This window comes from Pteropus vampyrus, unplaced genomic scaffold (assembly GCF_000151845.1).
Source record: "Pteropus vampyrus isolate Shadow unplaced genomic scaffold, Pvam_2.0 Scaffold275, whole genome shotgun sequence".
In the NCBI taxonomy this organism is placed as follows: Eukaryota; Metazoa; Chordata; class Mammalia; order Chiroptera; family Pteropodidae; genus Pteropus; species Pteropus vampyrus.
Genome location: NW_011889056.1, coordinates 1,325,047 through 1,345,627, shown reverse-complemented (window position 1 = coordinate 1,345,627; position 20,581 = coordinate 1,325,047). Strand labels below are relative to the sequence as shown.

The window sequence follows — 20,581 nt, the reverse complement described above, 5'->3', positions numbered from 1 at the left end:
CATTCAACTTCCCAGTGCCAATACATTATAAGGGAAGGCTAGTGGTCTGCCTGCACCTGCTCATCATCTTCGCCCCTCAGGTAACCAACCCACCCGCCTTCCAGACCTTTCTCAGTGCCTCGCTGCCGTCAGCATGACCAGCTGGAAGATCTCAGCAACCCAGAGCTACATGTTTTACTGAGAACTAATTCTGGCTTTGTTTTTTTTGTTTTTTTTGTTTTTTTTTTACCTACCATGGTTGGAAATACAATATACTAAAATTACAGATGGGTTTTCAAGCAGATGGTAGATTACAAACGAGTGGGAATCTACCACTTGTAAAAAGCCTCCAAGCCGCCAGGAGCGCTCTAGAAAAGACAGGAGCGTGAGAAAATCACAGAACCTGACACGACCTGGCGCGATTTCACCCCAGCTCGAGAAATGAACATCGCTCGGTGTTCTTTGTCCCTAGTTTTTGACCAGTTGGATGTTGTTTCCTACGAGGAAGTGGTTCGGCTCCCTGCTTTCAAGAGGAAGACCCTGGTGCTGATCGGTACGTCCCCATCGCCCCCATGATGCTTTGCGAGTTAGAGTACATTTCTGGCCTAGTTAGAGTACATTTCTGGCCTTCTCCTTCCAAAAGAGAAAAGACGGTGGGGCAAAACATAAATAAATAAATAAAAGAAGTAAGAGATCTTGGGTTCTCCATAGAGAGCAGATATAAAGAATTTTCTGAGTTCTTACCAATACCCCCTCTGGATTCACCCTAAAAGTGACACTAAACCTTACAAGCTCAAAACTGGGTTTTGCTCTTGGGCTGTCTTTAGAGTTCAAATGTGAGTTAGTCAGAAGGTGTGTTTTAGGATTCCGGTAAGCTTTACCAGGAAAAACACTGCCTTAAATTCAGTCCTGTTCATGTCGGGGAGCTCAGTGAAGCCAGTGCCCTTAGAAAATCCACAGAAACCACCACGGTCAGCTCCTGCAGAAGTCACTGTTATGTACTGAGTCCCGACCCTTTGCCCTTGGAAGGAGTCTCCTTCCCCAGCACGAGGGACAAGGGATGCAAGGGCCTGAAGCCCCAAGTCGTCCTGTGCTTAAAAGAATGTTTGCACGTGACCCTAGCCCGAAAGCTGTGCCGACTCACTCTCACCTGTTGGCGATGTCAGGCTCTGAGACGTGAAAACCTGTACCCTGTTCCTACTCCTGTCCCCTGCGGGAAAGAAATGGAAGCCTTCATTAAAATCATAGCAAGCTGGATTCTCTCTTCCCTAAGCCTTTCTTCTCTCGCTCTGCAGGAGCCAGCGGGGTGGGTCGCAGCCACATTAAAAACATCCTGCTCAGCCGGGACCCGGAGAAGTTCGCGTACCCTGCCCCGTGTAAGTAGCTCTGGGGGCCTTGGAGTACCCTGCTCCACCCAAGATACTGTAGTGGTCTTTTTTTTGGGGGGGGGAGTGGTTTACTTTAAATGTTTGATTATAAAAACAAAACACAGTTTAGAACAGATACAAATTTATACCCATAATCATCGCAACTAACAACGTAACTACGTTGTTTTTTTACTCTCTTCCGTACTGTTCATATACGTAACAGAAGCGGAAGTAAACACCTCTATCCCGCTTTAAAAAATTAAGTGAGTGCTATGTTGTTAAAAACTTCTATTACTTTTTTTTGCTTTATAAGATAAGCATTTTCTCATGTGCCTTAATCTCTTCGCGAGTTCTCTTCTCGTCTGCTGAGTGGCTATACTGTCATTTCCCAAGCTATCCAACTATTGACATCTCGGCTACCTCTATTTTCATGAAATGTCTTTCGAATCAAAGCAGCACTTGGGAGAGGCACACACAGTCTCAGAGTCTGCAGAGTATGGTGGCGTATATTCCCAGGAAGAGATTCTGCTAATCAAAGTAGAAAAACGGATTCTAAACCTGAGAGTAGTAGTTTTGTATTCTTTGCTTCTCCGTTTTGCTTTTGGGGACATTGTGACACATGTGGGGGCAGAAAGCAAATGGCCCTGGGTTGAAGGGTGAATGAAACCTAGAAGTAGAAATAACCAGGACAGGCTTGTCATTCAGGACGTTCGAATGAGAAGAATTGTTTTATAAGATGGGACGAAAGAGATGCATGTGCGGTTGGGGATTGAGGAGGATGATGAAGATGAAGATGAAGATGGAAAGCGAGAGAGGTCCAGTGGTGTGGGGGCGGGGAGGTTTGTGTCTCCAGCTACAATATCGGAGTCTAGCTTCCTTAGAGGCCGGTTTATACAAGTAGCAGTAAATGTCATGACTTAGGAACATCCCAACATTTAACAATACGAGTTTCAATGAAACCAAAGCCGTCTTCTTTCCAAGCCATGAAAAGAAAACTTTAAATATACTTCCAAGAATACAGCCCATACATTCTGTTTTAAAAATACTTCTCGCTGTTACTTCTCCATTTTTCGAGCTCTCGTGTTCCTGGAGCTGGCAGTTTGAGAGATGTAACTCACGTTAGGGAAAATGACGATAGGAATTTTGCGTGTTGGACTTTGCTTCTTGAAGGTTGAACATGTTCTGAGCCGCATCGTCTCGTGTCATCAGCCCTTAAAGATCCCGTGGGAGAAAACCCACTATTAAACTCTCTGCACCAAAGGCAGCTAGAGTCTCGGTCCTTGCAAGGACCCTGAGTTTGTCAGGGGCTTGGGTTCTCGTGCACAGATACGACACGGCCACCCAAGAAGAGTGAGGAAGACGGGAAGGAGTACCACTTCATCTCCACGGAGGAGATGACCAGGGGCATCTCTGCCAACGAGTTCTTGGAGTTTGGCAGCTACCAGGGCAACATGTTTGGCACCAAATTCGAAACAGTGCACCAGATCCATCAGCAGGGCAAGATTGCCATTCTCGACATCGAGCCCCAGGTGCGCAGGCATGGAAAATCAGGAGCGGACGGGGCAGGGGGCGCTGGATTGCAAAGCTCGTGGGAATCTCTGGGGAGCTCAGATTTGTTTCATACGCGTTCGGTGGGGTCATCTGGAACATGGACAGTGCTACCAGAAACACTGGAGATAGCACTGGGCTTGGTGAAGGCCAGAGATGCTTCTTAGGAGGACTGCGCCATGACGACGAAGTATTTTTTTTTTAAATCTGTTCTTCCTTCCTTCCTCCCTCCCCTTCCTCCTTTTCTAGACCCTGAAGATTGTTCGGACGGCGGAACTCTCACCTTTCATCGTGTTCATCGCACCTACGGACCAGGGCACTCAGGTAGGAAGGAGCGAGTGTGTAGGGTGGGTGGGGGTCCACGCCCTGGGCCTGCGCAGACGGGGACATCAGCCCAGATCGCTGGCCAGAGTGCTGGCTGGGGCTCAGCTTCAGCTTGTGACCGAGTCTCCCATGAGTCTCCTGGCTACTGCTGTCCTTCCAGAGAGGCCAAGAAGCCAAAGGGCATACACGCATTCGATTCACTCAGCAGACACTTATTAAAGCACTGGCTAGGCCAGCGACCATGCTAGGTAATGGGGACACGGTCATTGTTCCGGAAGTGCTCGGGGCGCAGTGGCAGAGATGGACGGTTGGGTAAATCTTGACACTCTGGTGCGACGTGGGATCAATCAAGTAGGACTGCGAAGGGGACAGCACTGGGCCCCCCCGGGGGGTGTGGCCATCGGAGAGGAGAGAAAGGAGGCCAGGAACATACTGGTCTCCCTGCTCCCACTGCCATCTCTACCCGCTCCACACCCACCCTACACACGCTTTGCCGCACCCCGCTTTTTCGCCCAGCACCATGGAGATCTCCTGTGTCACTGTGTAGAGAGCTTTTTTTTGTCTTAGCTGCACGCTCTACCATTGCGCGGACGTAGCATGATTATTTACTATCACTGTTACCCTCTGGATGGCTAGTTGGGTTGTTTTAAAACTTGGACTATTATAAATAATACTGCAACCGACAGCCCTGTACATAGGGCATTTGCCAGGTGCGCAGATATATCTGTAGGGAAAATTCCAGGTAGGTTGGCTGGGTCCAGGTATGCGGGCTTCGGTAATGGGGAATTCGGACAGATGACCCAGCAGAGCGCTTGCTTCCCTGTGCCAGGATGATGTTATCCAAACTTCCATTTGGGGCCGATCTGATAGAGGGAAAAGGGAATCTCATTGTACCTTTATCTTGTGCTATAAGCAGTCGAGTGTCAGACCCTTAAGGGCCATCTGTATTACCTTTTGTGTTAACACTTGGTCATGTCCTTAGCTTATTGTTCTTTGGGGTTATTGGCCTTTTTCTTACTGATTTCTAGGTACTCCATATGAGAGAGATGAGCCCTTTGAGATATCACTTGTAGATATTTTTTTTCCCCCTAGTTTGGCGTGTCTTTTGGTGTTTATTGCTGCCGAAGCACTTTTACTTTTATGGAGTTAAATGATCAGTGTTTTCATGGACACTGGGTTTGAGGTCCTAGAAAGAGGCCTGGGGTTACAGTCGCCCCATCTTTGTCCTGGGATTGCAACTGTGGCGGTTGCCGGAATGGCTCCCCATGTCCAAAGGCAAGAACTGGGAGATGCTGGTGAAGTCCACGCCATCTCGTCATAGCTCCTGGTCTTCCAGAGAGCTCTGATTATTTATAGCCAGGGTTAGTTTGGGGTCCTCTGAGAACTGTTCTTAATCGACTGCCTCTCTGTGGCCTACTGTTAACATTTTCAAGCAAGGCCTTCAGGGTTTGAGTCTTTAAGTAGGCGATGGAGAGCCAGGGACGGGTCACAATAGTCCACACCCGCTTAAATAAAACCCGTCATTGGCCTCTCGGGCTCAGCGTGCTGCGACCTGCTTCATCGGTGGCTCTTTCTCCCTTCTTTGCAGACGGAGGCCCTGCAGCAGCTGCAGAAGGACTCAGAGGCCATCCGCAGCCAGTACGCTCACTACTTTGACCTCTCACTGGTCAATAACGGCGTTGATGAAACCCTCAAGAAACTGCAAGAAGCCTTTGAGCAGGCGTGCAGTTCCCCGCAGTGGGTGCCTGTCTCCTGGGTTTACTAAGCCTGCGCGCCCCTCTCTGGTGGTTGGAACTGCATTCCCCTCGCTTTAAGACAAACAGGGTCGCTCCAACTAGTTTTGTGTCAGCTTTCAGCTCTATGCACTATCCTACTTAGGCCAGTGGGTGTCAGTCTTGTGCAAGCTCCTGAACGGCTGGGCTCCGCTTTTCCTGCTTCATGCAGCCCCGTGCATTGGATTTCTCGAGGATCTCTGGGGCCGGAAGTACTATCCAAATGCAGGTGCCAAAGATGGCTCACGCGGGGAGGAAAAGCAGTGGACCCTGTCCCTCGAAAGCCTGCGCACCTTCACCTTTAATCACACTGGGTATTTCCTTTGTCTTTACTTTGAAGAAATTATTTTTAACTGCAACTTTCTAAAATGCCAAAATGAAACAGCTGTGCAATAGGATGTCCTCTGCTCTAGGAAAACCCTCAAAGCAATAAAAGTTACCGTTGAAATGCCAATGACCTTGTAACTCTCTGGGTTTCTGCCTGCGCCACCGGCCTCTGGAAGGGAAACGGGAAACGTCACCCGCTTCAAGGTCCCTGGAGGATGGCGTCGACCCTCGATGCCTCCTCCAAGCCCCTGACAACCTGAAGGGTCTGGGGGTCGCAATAACCCATCCTCTCACGTGCTGGGTGCTGGGCAGGGCACAACTTGGTGCATCACACCAGGTGTCTGTACATGGACACGTGTGCGACATACAAAACACTTGGGGAGCAAAGGTGTAAGATCGTCTAGTGTTTGCTCCATGGCAATAAGCAAACATTTTTGCTTCCACTATGCTTAGCTTTTCTATTTCCCCCAAGTCACTCTCTTCAGCGATCTTTCTCAATACGTGGTTTTCACAGCACCCACACGACTGGCGGCCCGGACTGAGTGCACGTTAGTGCTCGAGCTAAAATGCAGCTGCTTAGGATGACAACCTCCCCCCACCCCGTGCCCTCCCCAAACCCCCCAACCACAGGCCCCACGCCGGGGGTCCACGCACAACTCTCTCGTCCTGGACAGGAACCCAGCACTGGCAGGCACTTAGCTTCCCGCTACGCCCTGCTGGAGGCTCACATTTTGGTCACATAGTAGACCCTGGCACTGGAGGCTGCGACGAGCCAACGCTGGGGTGCACTCTGCACATGTGCCAAGGCCTCCCCCAAGCTGCCCCTTGCATTGTCTTGGCTTTTGGTAATCCTGGACCTCACTGTGGCCTTTGGATTCCTGAACGCCCATCATCTCCGCCCCCTTCTTGCCACCGACCTGGCCCGCAACAGTGCTTCAGTGCGCTCCCACCGAGCCCAGATGTCCCTAGACACTTGAAGGCTTGTCAAAAACTAGCTCTTGCATGTTCCCTGGGCTTTTTCAGGCATTCCGACCACACACTCCGACACACGGTGCCAGGCCCACTACACAACACGGCTGGTTCTCCAAGCACCTACTTGGCATCTTCGATGAAGATTCCAGTTATTTGATTCCATGTCAGATGACAGGCCGCGAGGTGCATGTTGCAAGAAAATTAACCAAAGGAAAAGCATCAAATTTCGAGCGACATAAAGGTCCCTAGATTTTTAATCAGATTGTACCTTTTGTTCAACTAGCTTGACATCGACAATTAAAAGACCCAACAGGAATACTTAGAAAATGTAATAAGTAAACTTTAATAAGTAAAAATTACAACCTTCTCCCAGTTGATGACTGATTATATCCTTTGAAAGTGAACGAGGATTAAAATGAGGAATACAGGAAGGTGTTGGCTTGTCACAAACACAAGTAGCCACGCAAGTAGGTGCATGAGACCGTACACAAGCTTTGAATAAGCACACCAATGACTGCTAGACCGGAGGGACTGGGAATGGCCGAGAAGCTGGAAGACCACGAGTCCTCAGCAGGCTTTTGTCTAGAAGGGGACGTGGGGTGACGGAAGTGGCTCTGACACCAAAATAGCACAGTTCTCATAGGACACTGGAGATCCATCCCCCGGCGAACAAGATTCAGTTAATTCTTTTACTTGCTCTACACCATTTCACTGCACAATTTTTACAATCTTTTTCAAAGAAGGAGAGGGGGTGGCAGAAGCAAGTGAGGAGGACAATGTTACAACGGCCATCAGGAAACAGCTGCACGCGGTTACTGGGCAGTGCTGGGGCCAAAGGCGAGGCTTCCCGCCTCTCCCAAGCAGAGGACTGGGCGCTGTCAAATCTGCCTCCCGCACCCGGATCCTTAAAACAGGACAAGATGGGATGGCCACACCAGGCAACATCGCTGAGGTCTCGAGTGGCAGCTGAAACATGCCAGTGACTCCCCACCCTCCCCGGGACCTACGCTGCATTCCCTCAAAAACAAAAGGAACTATGCTGTTTCCATAAGGCTTTCATTGCTCCTCCCAGAGGGGCCCGTGCTGCCTGCGCCCTACCCAGACAGCTCTTCCACTTTGATTTTCTTCTTCTTCTTCTTCTTCTTGGTGGTGTCGCTGTCCTGGGGGAAAAAGAAAGGGAGCTCACGGATCTGTTAACAGTCGGGGAAGCTCTGCTCGGCCAAGGACCCAGGCCCCGCGGGGTGCTGTGGCTTAAGTCGACTTTGCACAGAGCACGAAGCCCGAGATTCCCAGCGGTCCACTTTCGCGAAAGGAGCGTCCAGATTCCCAAGGGACGCACCCTCCCCACCCACCATCATCAGCACTGTCACTGGGAAATGCCGCGCCGTCCATCCTGCGGGGCTGCTGGCGCAGAGGCAGGCCAGAAACGCGGGGCAGCCCCCAGGCTAACCGAGCCGGCGCCACCTGGGCATCCCTGGCCCTCCGAGGGGCAGGCGGACCCGAGTCTCCCGGCCACCGTGTTTGCCACACGCACCCCGCCGCCCGGCTCGCCCGCGCTCTCCAGAGCAGCTTTGGCCTTCTTGTCCTTCTTCTTCTTCTTCTCCTTCTTGACCAGTGGCGTGGACGCTGGAGAGGTCTCGTCACTCTCGCTCTCTCGCCTCCGCTAAGGTGATGACAAATGAGCAAACGTCAGACGTTGGGGCAAAAGTGGAGGAGAAAGGTTCGTAAGTCGAAAGGTGGGGACGCCCCCAGAAAAGTTCCTGCCAGCCCGAGAGGAAGATCGTTCCTAACTATGGACCCCAACGGGCCCTGGAATTTCCCAACTCGAAGGCCAGGAGGCGGCGGGCGCGGCAGGAGCGGTGCGGAGCTCAGGGCCCGTGTGGCCCCGGCAAGGCTGTGTCTCTGGAGCTGGCCTCTCACAGGTGGGCCTCGCAGGTGCACGAAGCTGGGCAGCACTCGCTCCCCCAGGTCCTCGGAGGGGGCAGGAAATGCTCTCCCCACCCGGCTCATGTCAGAGCCACACGCCATTTGGTGCTGTAATGCCAGCGGTCGCCAACCCGCAAGCTGCCCGCGCGTGCTCTCCCAGACTGGTGACACGGAGCTGCTGCTGTCTGGAGGCTGCCAGCCTCGGGCCACTTCATTCCGTTTCACACAGCTGCCAGTGTCGCACCCGATTCCAACACACCTGGGCCGCCACTTGGGGGCCGGAGGAACATGCACCCCTGACTTTTTCAGTGGCGTTGCCTCATTGAGGTGGGCGATGAGGCCAGTCCAACTGTCGCACCCGTCCCCCAGCAGACACGACAGGGAACGTGAACTGCCACCTGCAGAGCCCAAGTGAGCGCCCTGCAGCATCAGCTGTGCGCACGGTGTTCCCAGGGGGGGCGGACAGCCCTGCCACACTGAGCGAGCCAGGATGTACGGCTGGATGGCCCTCACCAGTCACCAAGGCTGGCCCAACGAGCATCTCCCAAAGCACATCTCACTGACCACAGCATGCCACCCACCTTCGGGGGTTTCACTGCTTCGGCCACCTCCTCACTCTTCACGGCATCACTGAAAGGAGACGGGGCGATCAGTCGGCCTGGCTGAGCAGCCGTCCACGGAGGAACCGCTGCCCGGCAGTCGACCGGTGATATCTGGCAAGTCTGAGGCCACCATCAAAATGCTGACGTTGGACGGAAGAACTCACCACTTACTGTTGCAGACTGACTCCCTCTAGAGTCCCACGAGCCAGACTAGAAAGGGATAACTGTCTGCTGTCCTTTAACTGGCCCGGGCAGTCAAAGTGAAGCGACCTGCTGCGCCCCTACAGCCCCCAAGGCCTCGCGACCTGCCGCAGGGGTTCCTCTGCGCCCCCGTTTAGTAAATTCCCCCGAACTAATTCTGTCTCCCTCCACACACCTGGGCCCCACGACCTCTGTCCTCAGTTAGATTTGATGCCCCCATCCAGGTGGCCAGTGCGCCGCGTGTACCCCTCCTAACCTCACTGCCTTGACATCCTCACCTGTCGCTGATGTGCTACTGCATCCAGGGGGCAAGCATGCCGCCCCTGCCTGCCCTGCTCATCGAAAATGTCCTGCTCTCACCTGTAGTCCACATACTCCTGTGTCCAAGTGACAGGCGTACTGTCTGTGCGCTTGCCGTGCTTGTCCAGAAGGCCCTGCTTGATCATCAGCTTCTTCTGACTTGCCTGGCGAACCATCGGAGATTTGACATTAGAACGGTGTCAGCACATAAGCGGGCATCACGGCTGCATGCGGGCGGCTCCTTAGAGTTCCTCCTCTGTGTATTCTCAGCTAGGACTCGCTCCTCTGCCGAGCACTCAAAACTCACCCACCCTCTCCAACAGGAGCAAACACGGGACTCGTTCAAGGTCACGAAGCTTACTGTCTCTGCACTTACACTGCAGAGCCTCTGCAGTGTCATCTGGTGGCACGGGGCCTTTGCACATACTACTGCAGCTGCCCTGGACTCTTCCCTCCCGTGTTCACCTCATCGACATCTAGTGTTACATCCTGCACACAGGCGTGGCTCAATGAAGACCCCTTAGTCGGACTCCCCCCTCTACCAGGTCGAACCCCTCACTGTGGGCTCTGCAGGTGCCAGGCACCTCTGCTCCCTTGATGAGCCCTCGGCTTGGCTAAAATCTGCCATTCTGTTGTGCAGCCTGAGCGACGCTCAGCTGCTTCCTCCCATTAGACCGGAACCTCAAAGGTCTGACACGGGCCCATTTCCACTGACCAGTGATTCCCCCTGAGCCCAGCACAAGGCAAGGTTCTGGCAGCGGGGACACACAAGGGCTGCCCAAGTATTCAACGACGCTCACAAAACAACCTGACAGGGCACACGCCCAGCCCCACTTACCTTTGGCCCTAAACCCCACTTCCGAGGGTAAGTGTCTCTCTCCATGATCACTCTCTTGATCTTGGCTACTATCCCATGGTCACAGGTAGAGATCACCGCTGTGGTCATTAGCGCAATGGCTGAGCATGTCACAAAGAGATAAGAGAATGACCTGAAGGGCAGAGCCTTGATGACCGGTGGTGACCAGAAAGCTTGACTTGTTTCACACCTTTCCAGATTCGAAGCTTGAATGCCTAAGCGAGGTGTCCTCCACTGAGGACGTGCGTGTGGCTAAGGGCTGGCCTAAAGGCTCCCCGCCGCTCGCCATGGACACGTATCCGTTCACTGACAATTTCCCCTCGTCTCGCCAGCGAGCCAAGCTGCTGAGATGTGGCCTCTAGCAGCAGCCCATGGGACAAGGGGGAACCACACTCATCTGCTCCTCGCCTGTGCCTGACAGGGCCCTTCACTGTGACCACCCTACGAACCCTTGGCGACACACTGAGTAGATTGCGCCGAGGGGGCCAGGGCATGGAGACCTGCTCTCCCTGAGCCCGGCTACGATGGTGCTGAAGGGATGAGGGCGACCACCCTACCTATGCAGACCGCCTCCCCTTTGGTGGTGATGACCACGACCTCCTGGTTGACTTCGATGCCGTCCTCATACCGGAGAACACCCGGAAGCATGATCTTTGCCCCGTAGCAGATGGCATTCACCTGCAGGGACACGGCACTGTGACAGCATGGCCACGGCAGGGCAGGGGCGGATGACGGGGAGAGGGGCCTGCGAGCATCTCCCCACATGGGAGATGATGCCAACAGCACTGAGAGCTACTGGTGCCACGGGCAACCCAAAGTGACTCTGCATATGGTAACCGCCCACCGGGCCTTGAAGTAGCTCCTCCTTGTCTGAATGTGGGACTTAAGGAAGTTTTCATCCGAAACCAAAAGCCAGCCCTAGTTTTCTGTAACTGTTCTTCTCTATTCCTTATCATTAAGGGGAAAATCTGGACAGAACTAAGAGACCAAAGAGATTGACCGGGGGCTCTGGGCAGTAACAGGCTTCCAGAGTAACTGGCAAGGCAGACAGCCAAGGCCTGTTGGACCAAATTATACCCGAGTTTAGGCACAACTTACAGGCCAACAAGTACGCGATAAGGCTACCTCCCTGAGTTCAGTGGCACTCAATGCATCCATCTGCCTTGTGTCACCTTGTCTTTACTCACCTAGATCTCTTGCTGACCATTTTCCACCCTCCCCCTAAATTCAGCCAGAAGCCGGCAGGCAGTCTGACCCCAGCGTAAGGAGAGCATGTCACATTTCTGTTCTCTTTCATGCGGTCACGAGTTTGCAGTCACAGTGGCATGCTTTAGGATGCCTCTTCAGTTTTTCATCTTTTCTTATGAACAGTAATGTATAAAAGATACATCAAACATGTCTATCTGATCTGAATATGAATGATAAACCTCTATTAAATATACACAGAAACTGACAGCCTTCAAAGTTAAAGAATTTTTTTATTGCTACAAAAGTGATTCTGCATTTGGCCACAAAGACAATCCTAATTTATAAAAGGCCACGTTCTCCGATCATACCATTAGAAAAGGATATTTACAAAATTCTGGAGTTTTCGGGAACAAACTCATCCTTAAATCGCTACTAAAGAAGAAACCCGAACTGACAAAACTAATTGCATATCTCCTTGCATTATTAAGAGGACTACTCTCGATGTCATTTAATGAATACATGAAGAGCTTGAAAGGCCCAGTGATCTTTAGATTTTATAGACCCGAAGTGGGATTTATTTAAACAACAAAATTTTATGAAATTCACAGGACAGAAATAACTTAACTCAAGGCTTCTTAGGCACATGCAGAACTACCAGGTTACGGGAGGGCCAATTTTATGTACTGCCGATCATCTATTTCTTGAACCAAGTTACTTTGGGATACCTCTTTGGAAAATGAATTTGCCTTATTTTGAAATAGAATTGTGCCTAGCATTAAAGTTTCATTTAGTACGTCGGGTTTGGATTTAATAATAAAGTTAACCATAAACCTGTCCACTATTAACCAAAAAAAAAAAAAAAAAAAAAGGAAAATGAATCCAGTGTCAAATCTACAAAAGCAAAAAAAATAAACCCCAAGGAAAATAAAGAAACAGAACATGATGTTGTGAACTTAAGTAGAAAAAGTTTTCAGAACACGGACCACGTCTCGTCTCCGGAGTCACATTCTGTCCAAACGGGGACCCAAAATCCAAACGTACCGCACTGTCTTTCATAACCAGCCGTTTATGAGATGTCAACAGCTTTTCCAAAGGGTACACAACTCGTCGCAAGTAACTCTCGTCCTTGTGGTTATCGTACAGCCACTGGGCATCAAGCACATCGTGCATCGTCACCATGTGGTCCTGAAAAGCATCCACGTATGAAAATCAGCCAGTGTCACTGTACCTCAAAGAGCCCAACAGACCTCGAATTTCCAAAAACTGAGTGACTTCAGTCTTGTGTGCTAGTCCGAGCTCATCGGTCCTCAGTCTCTTCAGAATCACTTCTCTTCTGGACATCTCTCACTGTTGATACACTTAAATCCGAGCAAGCATTTTTGTAGGCTGGGAGATGAACGAACAGAGTGATGCTTTCTATCCAGTCATGTCCCCTAGCCTGTGCTTCAGTGTCCCAAAGTTTAATTAGCAGAACAGGGAAGCTGCCCTGAACTGAACTCAACACTTTGGAAACTGCCTATTCCGGGACAGGAGCAGGTAGAGTCCCGCCAAGGGCCAGAAAGCATTAAGTGCCAGCTCTAAACCTGCTCGCCCCATGACGGCGTGTTACGTTACCTTTTCGCTCATCACTCCAGAACGAACCCGCCGAAGCTCCTGCATCTGACCGCCGACTCCCAGTAACAAACCGAGGTGCACACACAGCGTCCGAATGTAGGTGCCGGCCTCACAACTCACCCAGAAGATTCCTAAGGCACGCGCACACACACACGCAAAGTGGCACACGTTTGTCAAAGTAAACACACCACCAGTTGAGAAACCCAGTTATTCTCTACCTGAGCCAGTGAGACTGGAGACGGTAGACACGGGCCACAGCTGCACCACACACTGAGGGCATCTGTGATCAGTGCGAAGTGCAGGAATGTGTCCCTGGCCACCTACGGTCTGTGTCAACTCAGCTCCTCACGGGCCTAACAACCCACCTAGTCTCCTCTCGGGATCGTACTCGATCATTTTGCTCTCGTAGATGGTCCGTACTCGCAGCTGCCTCTTGACTGCAGCGATCAGTGGGGGTCGCTGGAATAAGGCGCCCGTCAGAGTCTCTAGGGCCTGAGAACAAGCATGAACCGAAATAAGGACTGTCACTGCGTGCGCTCTCAAACGAGATAAAGGGCACGTCTGGGGAGGGTAAGAAACACACACACGGTTTCTTTCGATCGGGTAAGATCTAAAAGGCCCTTTCGCTTTTTGCTTCTTCCTTCCGCTACACGGGGATGGCTCCGAGCTAATCAGATCCTTCTCCCCAGAAGGGCCATGGCCGGAAGTGCCCCCTGCCATCTGCAGTCACCTGTCCAGGCTGCCTAGGGCAGCCCACTGAAAGGACAGGAGAGGCCAGCCAGGAAAGCCGAGCTGTTTCCAGACACCTACGGGCTCAGAGATCCAAGTTGCCGAAAGATGCCCTCCCTAGGATTACACACTTACCCTAAAAAGTTGAGTCCCCCCTTCAATGGCATTGTGCAGCCGGACAATTCCCACATACTCTTTGCCTGAAAAATGACAAAAGAGTAGTCAGGTGTGGCCACTGAGTTTTCTGTTTTCTTTACATGTTCATCTCTCTCCCATTTTGTGTGGCAGGAAAAGCAGACAATTCGCCCTATCTCTGTCAAATCTGCAGCAAGACAGATTTCGCGGTGCAGACGTGGGAAAGGAATGGCTTTCTCGTGGGGACTTCGACCGGCAGTGCGCTGACGGGGGCAGCCGGAGCGCCCGGTGCAGGCCCTGCCTGCATGAAACTCTGTGAAGGTCAAGTCGGGGGATCTGCCCGGGAGAGACTGACGGGAGGGCACTTGAGGTGGCGGCAGCAGCATGGCGTCAGACGAGCCCGGGGTGACAGGCCAAGAGCTGCGCTCGGACGCAGTCTGCCCTGGCTCTAGGACGGACTTCATGGGCTCAGTGTGCGCTTGCCTAGTACCCGGAACTCCCGGAAAGGCCGGACAAACCGGGGTCCGGCAGAGGACTGAAGGGACACAGAAACAAAACGAGTTTCTCTGCTTAAGGATTTTTTTTTTTAGCTAATAAAGAAATCGTTTCCAAGAGCCACAATGTAGAAGGGACAGGAAATACAGAAAGCCTTCCAATCTCAGGGGAAGCCGCCCACCTCTCCCCTCCCTCCTCCACATACCTGCACTCTGCTGTGACTTGACCAGGCGAGTGGCTCGTTCTATGCACACGATTAAACAGCCAGTCACTTTGGGATCCAGAGTACCACTGTGCCCTGTCTTCTCCACCCGAAGTATTCGTCGGATCCAGGCCACCACCTCATGGGAAGAGGGGTTGGAGGGCTTGTCGAGATTAATGAAACCTGTCCTAAAATGGAAAAGAAATTACTGGACCATTGGCTCCGGTCCTCCCGCGAAAACGAAACTTGAAGGGTAAAAAAGAAGAGTTCACAGTGGGTACAGGTTACACACTTAGGGCAATGCCATTCTAAGATGCCACCACCCCCTTGCATAACTGACATGAGAGGGTCACTGTGCAAAGAGCAGCGGCCGCTCCCAACATGCTTACCTGATATAATCCCCAATCTCCCTCTTCAGAGGATTTGAACCACAGGGAAGAGGTGTATAGTGTGTCGTCCTTACATTGAGCTTATCGAAATTCTAGAAGCAATGATACAAGATAAACTCAACTCATATGTTCATTATCTGCTGTGACAAAGTGTTAAGCCTCCTCACGTACTGGGGAGATCACCTGTGACTAAGAACAAGACAAATTTCTTTCCAGCACTGACAACTAACTACCCACGAGAACATGCCTCCAAGGACCTCCCCCATCCCATTGGGCCCGGTGCGGAGGCCCAATTCCTACTTCGTGGGTGTGAAATGCCCAGCAAATCAAATCACCACCAACTTTAGCTATGCACAAACGGCGGTTTCGTGCGCTGGCTGCTCCGCTGTCTGTCAGCCTACGGGAGGGAAGCAAGGCTCACAGAAGGATGCTCCTTCAGAGAGAAGCAGCACTTTTAAAAGCGCCCTGAATCCAGACAAGCGAGGAACCCAGCAAACACCGTTTAGATACGGCCCCCGAAAAAGACAAATCTGATCACTCCTCTAGAAAGACTTCTTGGGGAAGTACAGAACAGAGTGAGCGTCACTGTGCAGGTTTACGACTGGAACATGAACCACCTTTGATTTTCTCAGAGACAACAGACAGCCAAATTGAGGCCCGTTGATGCTTCTCAAACATGACTATCTTGTTTTTGCCTTTTCTCATGTCTGCTCCTTTTCGCTCCCCCCTTTCTGAGGCTAAACCACTGATCTGACAGTGCTCCCCTCAAGCGAAGCCATCTTTTATACCACCCAGTTTAGTTTAGTTTCATCACGGAGCTTCCTACAAATAGCAATTATTATTTTTTACCTATCTCCCACCCCTAGATTTTAAGTTCTGTGACAGTAGGGACATTGCCTATCAGGTTCGCTAGCACATCCCCAGGGCGTACAATAGAAAAGCAGATGCATCTAAATGGAAGACACGGCAGGCCAAGTAGGAACTTAACTGTGAATTATATAAGCAAATCACATTCTTTTACGATAACATACATACATATGTGTGTGTATAGTCAAGGAGTGTTAGTAACTTTTTCTACCCTTTTTCTCCTCATCTCGGAGCTGGTGCCCAGTAAGTCATTTGTGAAACTTGTAATTAAACTCATTACTAAACCCCCCTATTTAAAACCCGACACAATAGTCAATCATTTCTAGAGGACATGACATGCCAGGCACCGTGGCTAAACACATTTCATGGATTACCTCCTGCAGCCTTTAGTTTGCCTTCCTAAGAGACGATATTCAGAACAACTTCAAAGAGGTTAAATGACCGGCCCAAGGTCACACACTGCTTGACCCAAATTGGTCTGGCTTCAAAGCCCACATTTCTCAAGCACTAAAGCAGTCCTACTCCAAGTGTGGGCCACAAACCAGTACAAGTCTATAAGATGCAGTTAAGCACAGAAACTGAGAACTGCTCATAAAGAGCAGTTTGATGTTGCTTCGACATTTTAACTATATTCTAAGACAGTGTTGGGTGCATCGAAAATGCAAAAAAAAATTAAAACCCGCTTCTTCCCCTCAGACACCTTGAGGAACACTGCTTGAGGCTGCAGCCCCCGGCACTTCCAAGTGAGGAATGAACGCTAGCGTTAAGCACTCTTAACGCACTGGTTAACACAAATAAGTCAAAGTGACGCACTGACCTCACACACAATTGGAACACCTTACCTTTAGCAACAGGGGCCACTGAGATGTGTCCAATTGAGCCACTTTGGATTCAGGTTTGATAAGAAATTCTTCGACGTGCTGTATTTCCTTCCGTGGGACAGAAACATACCGTTAGACTCCCCACCTGATTTTGGACAATGGCATTGCCGCCACGAAAGCCTATGTGTTTTCAATAGAAAACGAAGGAGTCTATGCTTCTTCACTATCTCCAAGGGCAAGAGAAGGAATGAGCCAAACGGTGAATGAAGTGCCCACAAGATGAGGACAGCTATTTAAAGAGAACAAGGGACAGCAGGTCTGCAGGTGAGATAAGATAGAATTTCAGAGAAAGCAGTTGGTGGCCAACACCGTTTAGTAACCTATCTTACAGGTGAGGCTTAGCTTGCCTGGGGCACTTCCCAATTCCTTTGAAACACTTAAAAATAGTAGTTTTCTGTAATCTGTTATCTAAGTGATTTTACTTCTTTAGTCATAACGGTAAAACATATTCCTACTCACGGCTACATCTTCTTCTGGTAATGACTTCACCCCTTTTTTCTTCTTATGTTTCTTGGGCAAAATAATTTCTAACGAAAAAAAAAACAACAACAACGAGATTTGGGAGTTCTCCCCGAAAATAAAGGCAACGAATGAAGTTTAAAATAGGGAACGATACCCAAGACAGATAAATGGATTTGGTCTGCAATTGCTAGGTAAACAAAGTGTGTAAGGCCAGATGCGTGGGTTGCATGGCGCCGTAACCGACTGAAAGGAGTCGCACGTGTTAGCTTCCATTCGCTTCACCACGTGGCCGTGGCGGGGTTTAAACATGCCGCAGAAGCGGGACGAAAAGTTTCATAAGTGACCGCTTGACTGTCCCCGCGGATATGTGACTTCTATAACTTTCTCGCATGTCGAAACTATGCCCGTACCCAAGCCCCTCACCCCTTTTTCTTCCCCGCCCGTTGCAACCATCCTCTCCATCCTTCATCGCGTAGCGCTCGCTGACTGTGGCGTCTGACCTGCGGGCTGCACAGGTACTGCAACGACTCCTGCCATCTCAGGGTCGCCGGCACGGCCGATGCCTTTGATGGCGACCCGGGCCCTAAGGAGTCTGTGCTCTAAGCAGGAGCTCCGAGCCTCGCAGCGCCACCTGATCGCGAGGGCCTCCCGCTTTTTTGCTCTCACCCGTTGTGCCAAAGCCAAGAGGCAAGGCCGGCAGGAAGCCCGGCAGCTGGAACTAGCGGAAAGCTCAGGCCCAGAGCCATCTCCCAACCCAGACTCTCCGAGCAGGAGGAACTGGCCCCAGCCGGGGATACTCGGCCCAACCAATCACAAGGGAACGACCCTTACCTTCCATGTCCGCCATGTTCCCCCACAGAGCGTGCGAGCCGTGCGAGCCGCGTGAGCCACAGCCAAGAGAGCGATTATAGACTCCCGCCGCCGTCAGGCCACGCCGCTAGGACCCGCCCAACTCTGCACCTCCCTGTGCGTGCCGCGACGCGGGGCGGGCCCAGGATAAGGAGGTCGAGCCCGAGGCGAGAGCGAGCCACCTGCGCAATCGCATTGGCTGACTCGGCCATGGCGGGGGGGGATGAGCGCGTGCGCGTGCGCGTGCGCGTGCGCATATGCTTTAGGCCCGGACATTTCCCCCCCGCGTCCCCCGCCTTTGCCCTCCCGGGCTGAGTGCGCATGTGCAGTCCGCCCTGGGGGGGGGCCCATAGTCTGTGGGCGTGGCCCTGGCTGCTGTTCACTTACCCTCTCTGGGTTTAACCCGCGCTTGGGCACCCGGGCACCCGGCTGAGTACTGTGTTGGAAGTAGCTCATTGCTTCTCTCGCCGACCCTTTAAGGTTGGTGTCGGATCATTCTCGATTGAACAATTAAGACGTTAAGGCACAGAGATGTTGAAAGCCCTTTGCTGCTTGCAATTCCCATCCAGCTAGAGCAGCGCTGGCCAATAGGAATAGACTGAGAGCCACCTGAGTCCTTTTAAATTTTTCAGCAGACTCGAAGGGGAAAAAGTCGAGAAAAAGGTGAAATTTATTTTAATAACAAATTTTATTTCCCCCAGCGATCCGAAATATCATTTCAACAGATAAGCAATATACAACCTTATGAATAGGTTATTTTGCTTTTTTTTTTTTTCTGCCAAGTCTTTCGGGTGTGTGTTTTACCTTTACAGCACATCTCCATTTGAACTCCATGACTGGGGCCTATGTCAAGTGCTCAACAGTCACAGGTCGCTAGTGGCTGCAAAATTGGACAGCCAGGAAGTAGCGCTCCTGGTTCAAGCAAGCCCTCTTCCCTTCTGTCTTTGGTGCACCTCTCGCTTTTCCGTCTCTCAAGCGGAGATTCTTAGCCTAGCCTGTGTGGACTCGATTGATCCCTAGTTATTTAAACCTTTATTGCGGTTGTAAATGGAATATTTTGCCATTGTCTTTCCTAATGAGTTGCCGCTGACAAAAGAGGCTAGCTGTTATTTTTTTCCTTTCCTCCTCTGCCGTCCAAAGAATAGAAAATTTCCCATTTTATTTTACCGTGGCTTAAAAAAATATATGAACCTGAAACTAACAAAAAAATACGTTGGAATTCTTTTTAAAAAAACAAACAGACGATTGTTTTTTCCTCATGTAACTTTTAGTCTATCCAGAATTTATTCTGGTGTATGCCAAGGTAATAATGATGATCTAGCTTGACTTTTTATAGATAACCAAAGTGCTCAGTGTCAACCAATCCACTGTTTTATAACACGTCACTGGTATATGCTTGGCTGAATAAGTTTGAGGTTCTCCTCAGTGACGGTTTTTCCTATGGGCTTCGTCTTTCTCCAACACTCATTGGATCTGTTAGCAAAGCCTGTCAGCTTTGCCTTCAAAAAGAGATGCAGAATCTGATGGTTTTACGCCACCCTCACTGCTGTCACTGTAGTCCAGCCATCTTTATGGCTCTCCTAGATTTTTTCGGTGGCCTCCTGCAGTTCCCTCTGCTTCTTCTCTTTCCAACTATAGTGTCTTCTCAACTCAGCATCTGGAAAGAGCCATTGAACTGTGAGTCACGCCATGTCCCTCCTCTGCTCCAAGTCCTTTGATGGCTTCCCTTCTGTAGTAGGGCGAAGAGCGGTCCCCCAAAAGATACGTCCTAACTTCTGGACCCTATAAATGTGATCTTATTTGGAGAAAGGGTCTTTGTGGGTGAAATTAAGTTAAGTATCTTGAGATGAAATTGTCCTAGATTACCCAGGTGGACCTCAAATCCAATGACAAGTGTCCTTAAAAGAGAAGGGAAAAGATACACAGACAGAAGAGGTGAAGACCATGTGAAGACGGAGAAAGAGATGGAGTGGTTTCAGACTTCCAGCTTCCAGAACTATGAGAAAATAAGTTTCTGTTGTTTCAAGCCCTCCAGTTAGGGGTAAGTTGTTATGGTAACCCTAGGAAACTAATACAGCACACTGCCTCTCGGCTTTTCAGGACTACTCCAGGCACAGTCTTCCTCTTTCCTTAAATGTACCTTATTTATTGTCTGTCTTATCACTAGACTATTAGTCTTATGAAGCCAGGAAATGTTTGTCTATTTCGTTCACTGCTATATACCCACCTCCTAGAAGATGCTCAGTATGTATTTGTTGAATGAATCTGTGTCTTCTGAACCCAGAAATCCCATGGACCTTCCCTTAGCAGCAGAAGCAGATCCTCCGCCTCTGTCTGATGAGGCTGAGCCTGCCTTTATTGGAGATCTTCTAATGAATTCACCTGGTCAGTTACTGAACAAGGGGATGCCAATTCTCGTGTCCTACTACTCCCATCCCTCATCGGCTCCAATCCCAACTCTCAGGGAGGTGGGAGTGTTGGAATGGAGTTGTCATGTGCAACCCACTGGCACACCTCTTAACTACATCCCCTGAGAGGGCTCAAAGGACATTCCTTTCGCCAAAACACTTATACTTTGGTAAAGGTTCTGGAAAAC

General features: G+C 50.6%; 2 protein-coding genes, 2 non-coding genes and 1 pseudogene across 4 annotated transcripts in view; 2 read left to right on the top strand and 3 right to left on the bottom strand.

The window, feature by feature from the left end:
- Positions 1–5,444, top strand: part of MPP1 (membrane palmitoylated protein 1) — a 31,763-nt gene extending 26,319 nt beyond the window's left edge. Inside the window, exons 7-11 of the mRNA XM_011375603.2 lie at positions 452–532; positions 1,275–1,355; positions 2,673–2,875; positions 3,144–3,218; positions 4,807–5,444. Coding sequence (XP_011373905.1) covers positions 452–532; positions 1,275–1,355; positions 2,673–2,875; positions 3,144–3,218; positions 4,807–4,983 — 617 coding nt within the window. The 3' untranslated portion in view covers positions 4,984–5,444. The remainder of the gene's footprint in view (positions 1–451; positions 533–1,274; positions 1,356–2,672; positions 2,876–3,143; positions 3,219–4,806) is intronic.
- A 1,169-nt stretch (positions 5,445–6,613) lies between these two features.
- On the bottom strand, positions 6,614–18,121 carry DKC1 (dyskerin pseudouridine synthase 1). The gene is made up of 15 exons (XM_011375573.2): positions 17,968–18,121; positions 17,134–17,201; positions 16,636–16,722; positions 14,927–15,018; positions 14,541–14,725; positions 13,841–13,905; positions 13,342–13,468; positions 12,977–13,107; positions 12,404–12,547; positions 10,732–10,852; positions 10,157–10,275; positions 9,379–9,482; positions 8,797–8,845; positions 7,824–7,952; positions 6,614–7,449 (listed from the first exon to the last, which is right to left on the bottom strand). The coding sequence occupies exons 1-15, from the start codon at positions 17,981–17,983 to the stop codon at positions 7,384–7,386; spliced, it is 1,503 nt and encodes a 500-aa protein (XP_011373875.1). The 5' UTR covers positions 17,984–18,121; the 3' UTR covers positions 6,614–7,383.
- LOC111729690 lies at positions 8,923–9,051 on the bottom strand. Its single transcript, XR_002776327.1, has one exon. It is a non-coding gene; the product is annotated as a small nucleolar RNA SNORA56 (small nucleolar RNA).
- Positions 12,740–12,873, bottom strand: LOC111729689. The gene has a single exon (XR_002776326.1). It is a non-coding gene; the product is annotated as a small nucleolar RNA SNORA36 family (small nucleolar RNA).
- LOC111729673 lies at positions 15,170–15,384 on the top strand (annotated as a pseudogene).
- Positions 18,122–20,581: the final 2,460 nt, after the last annotated feature.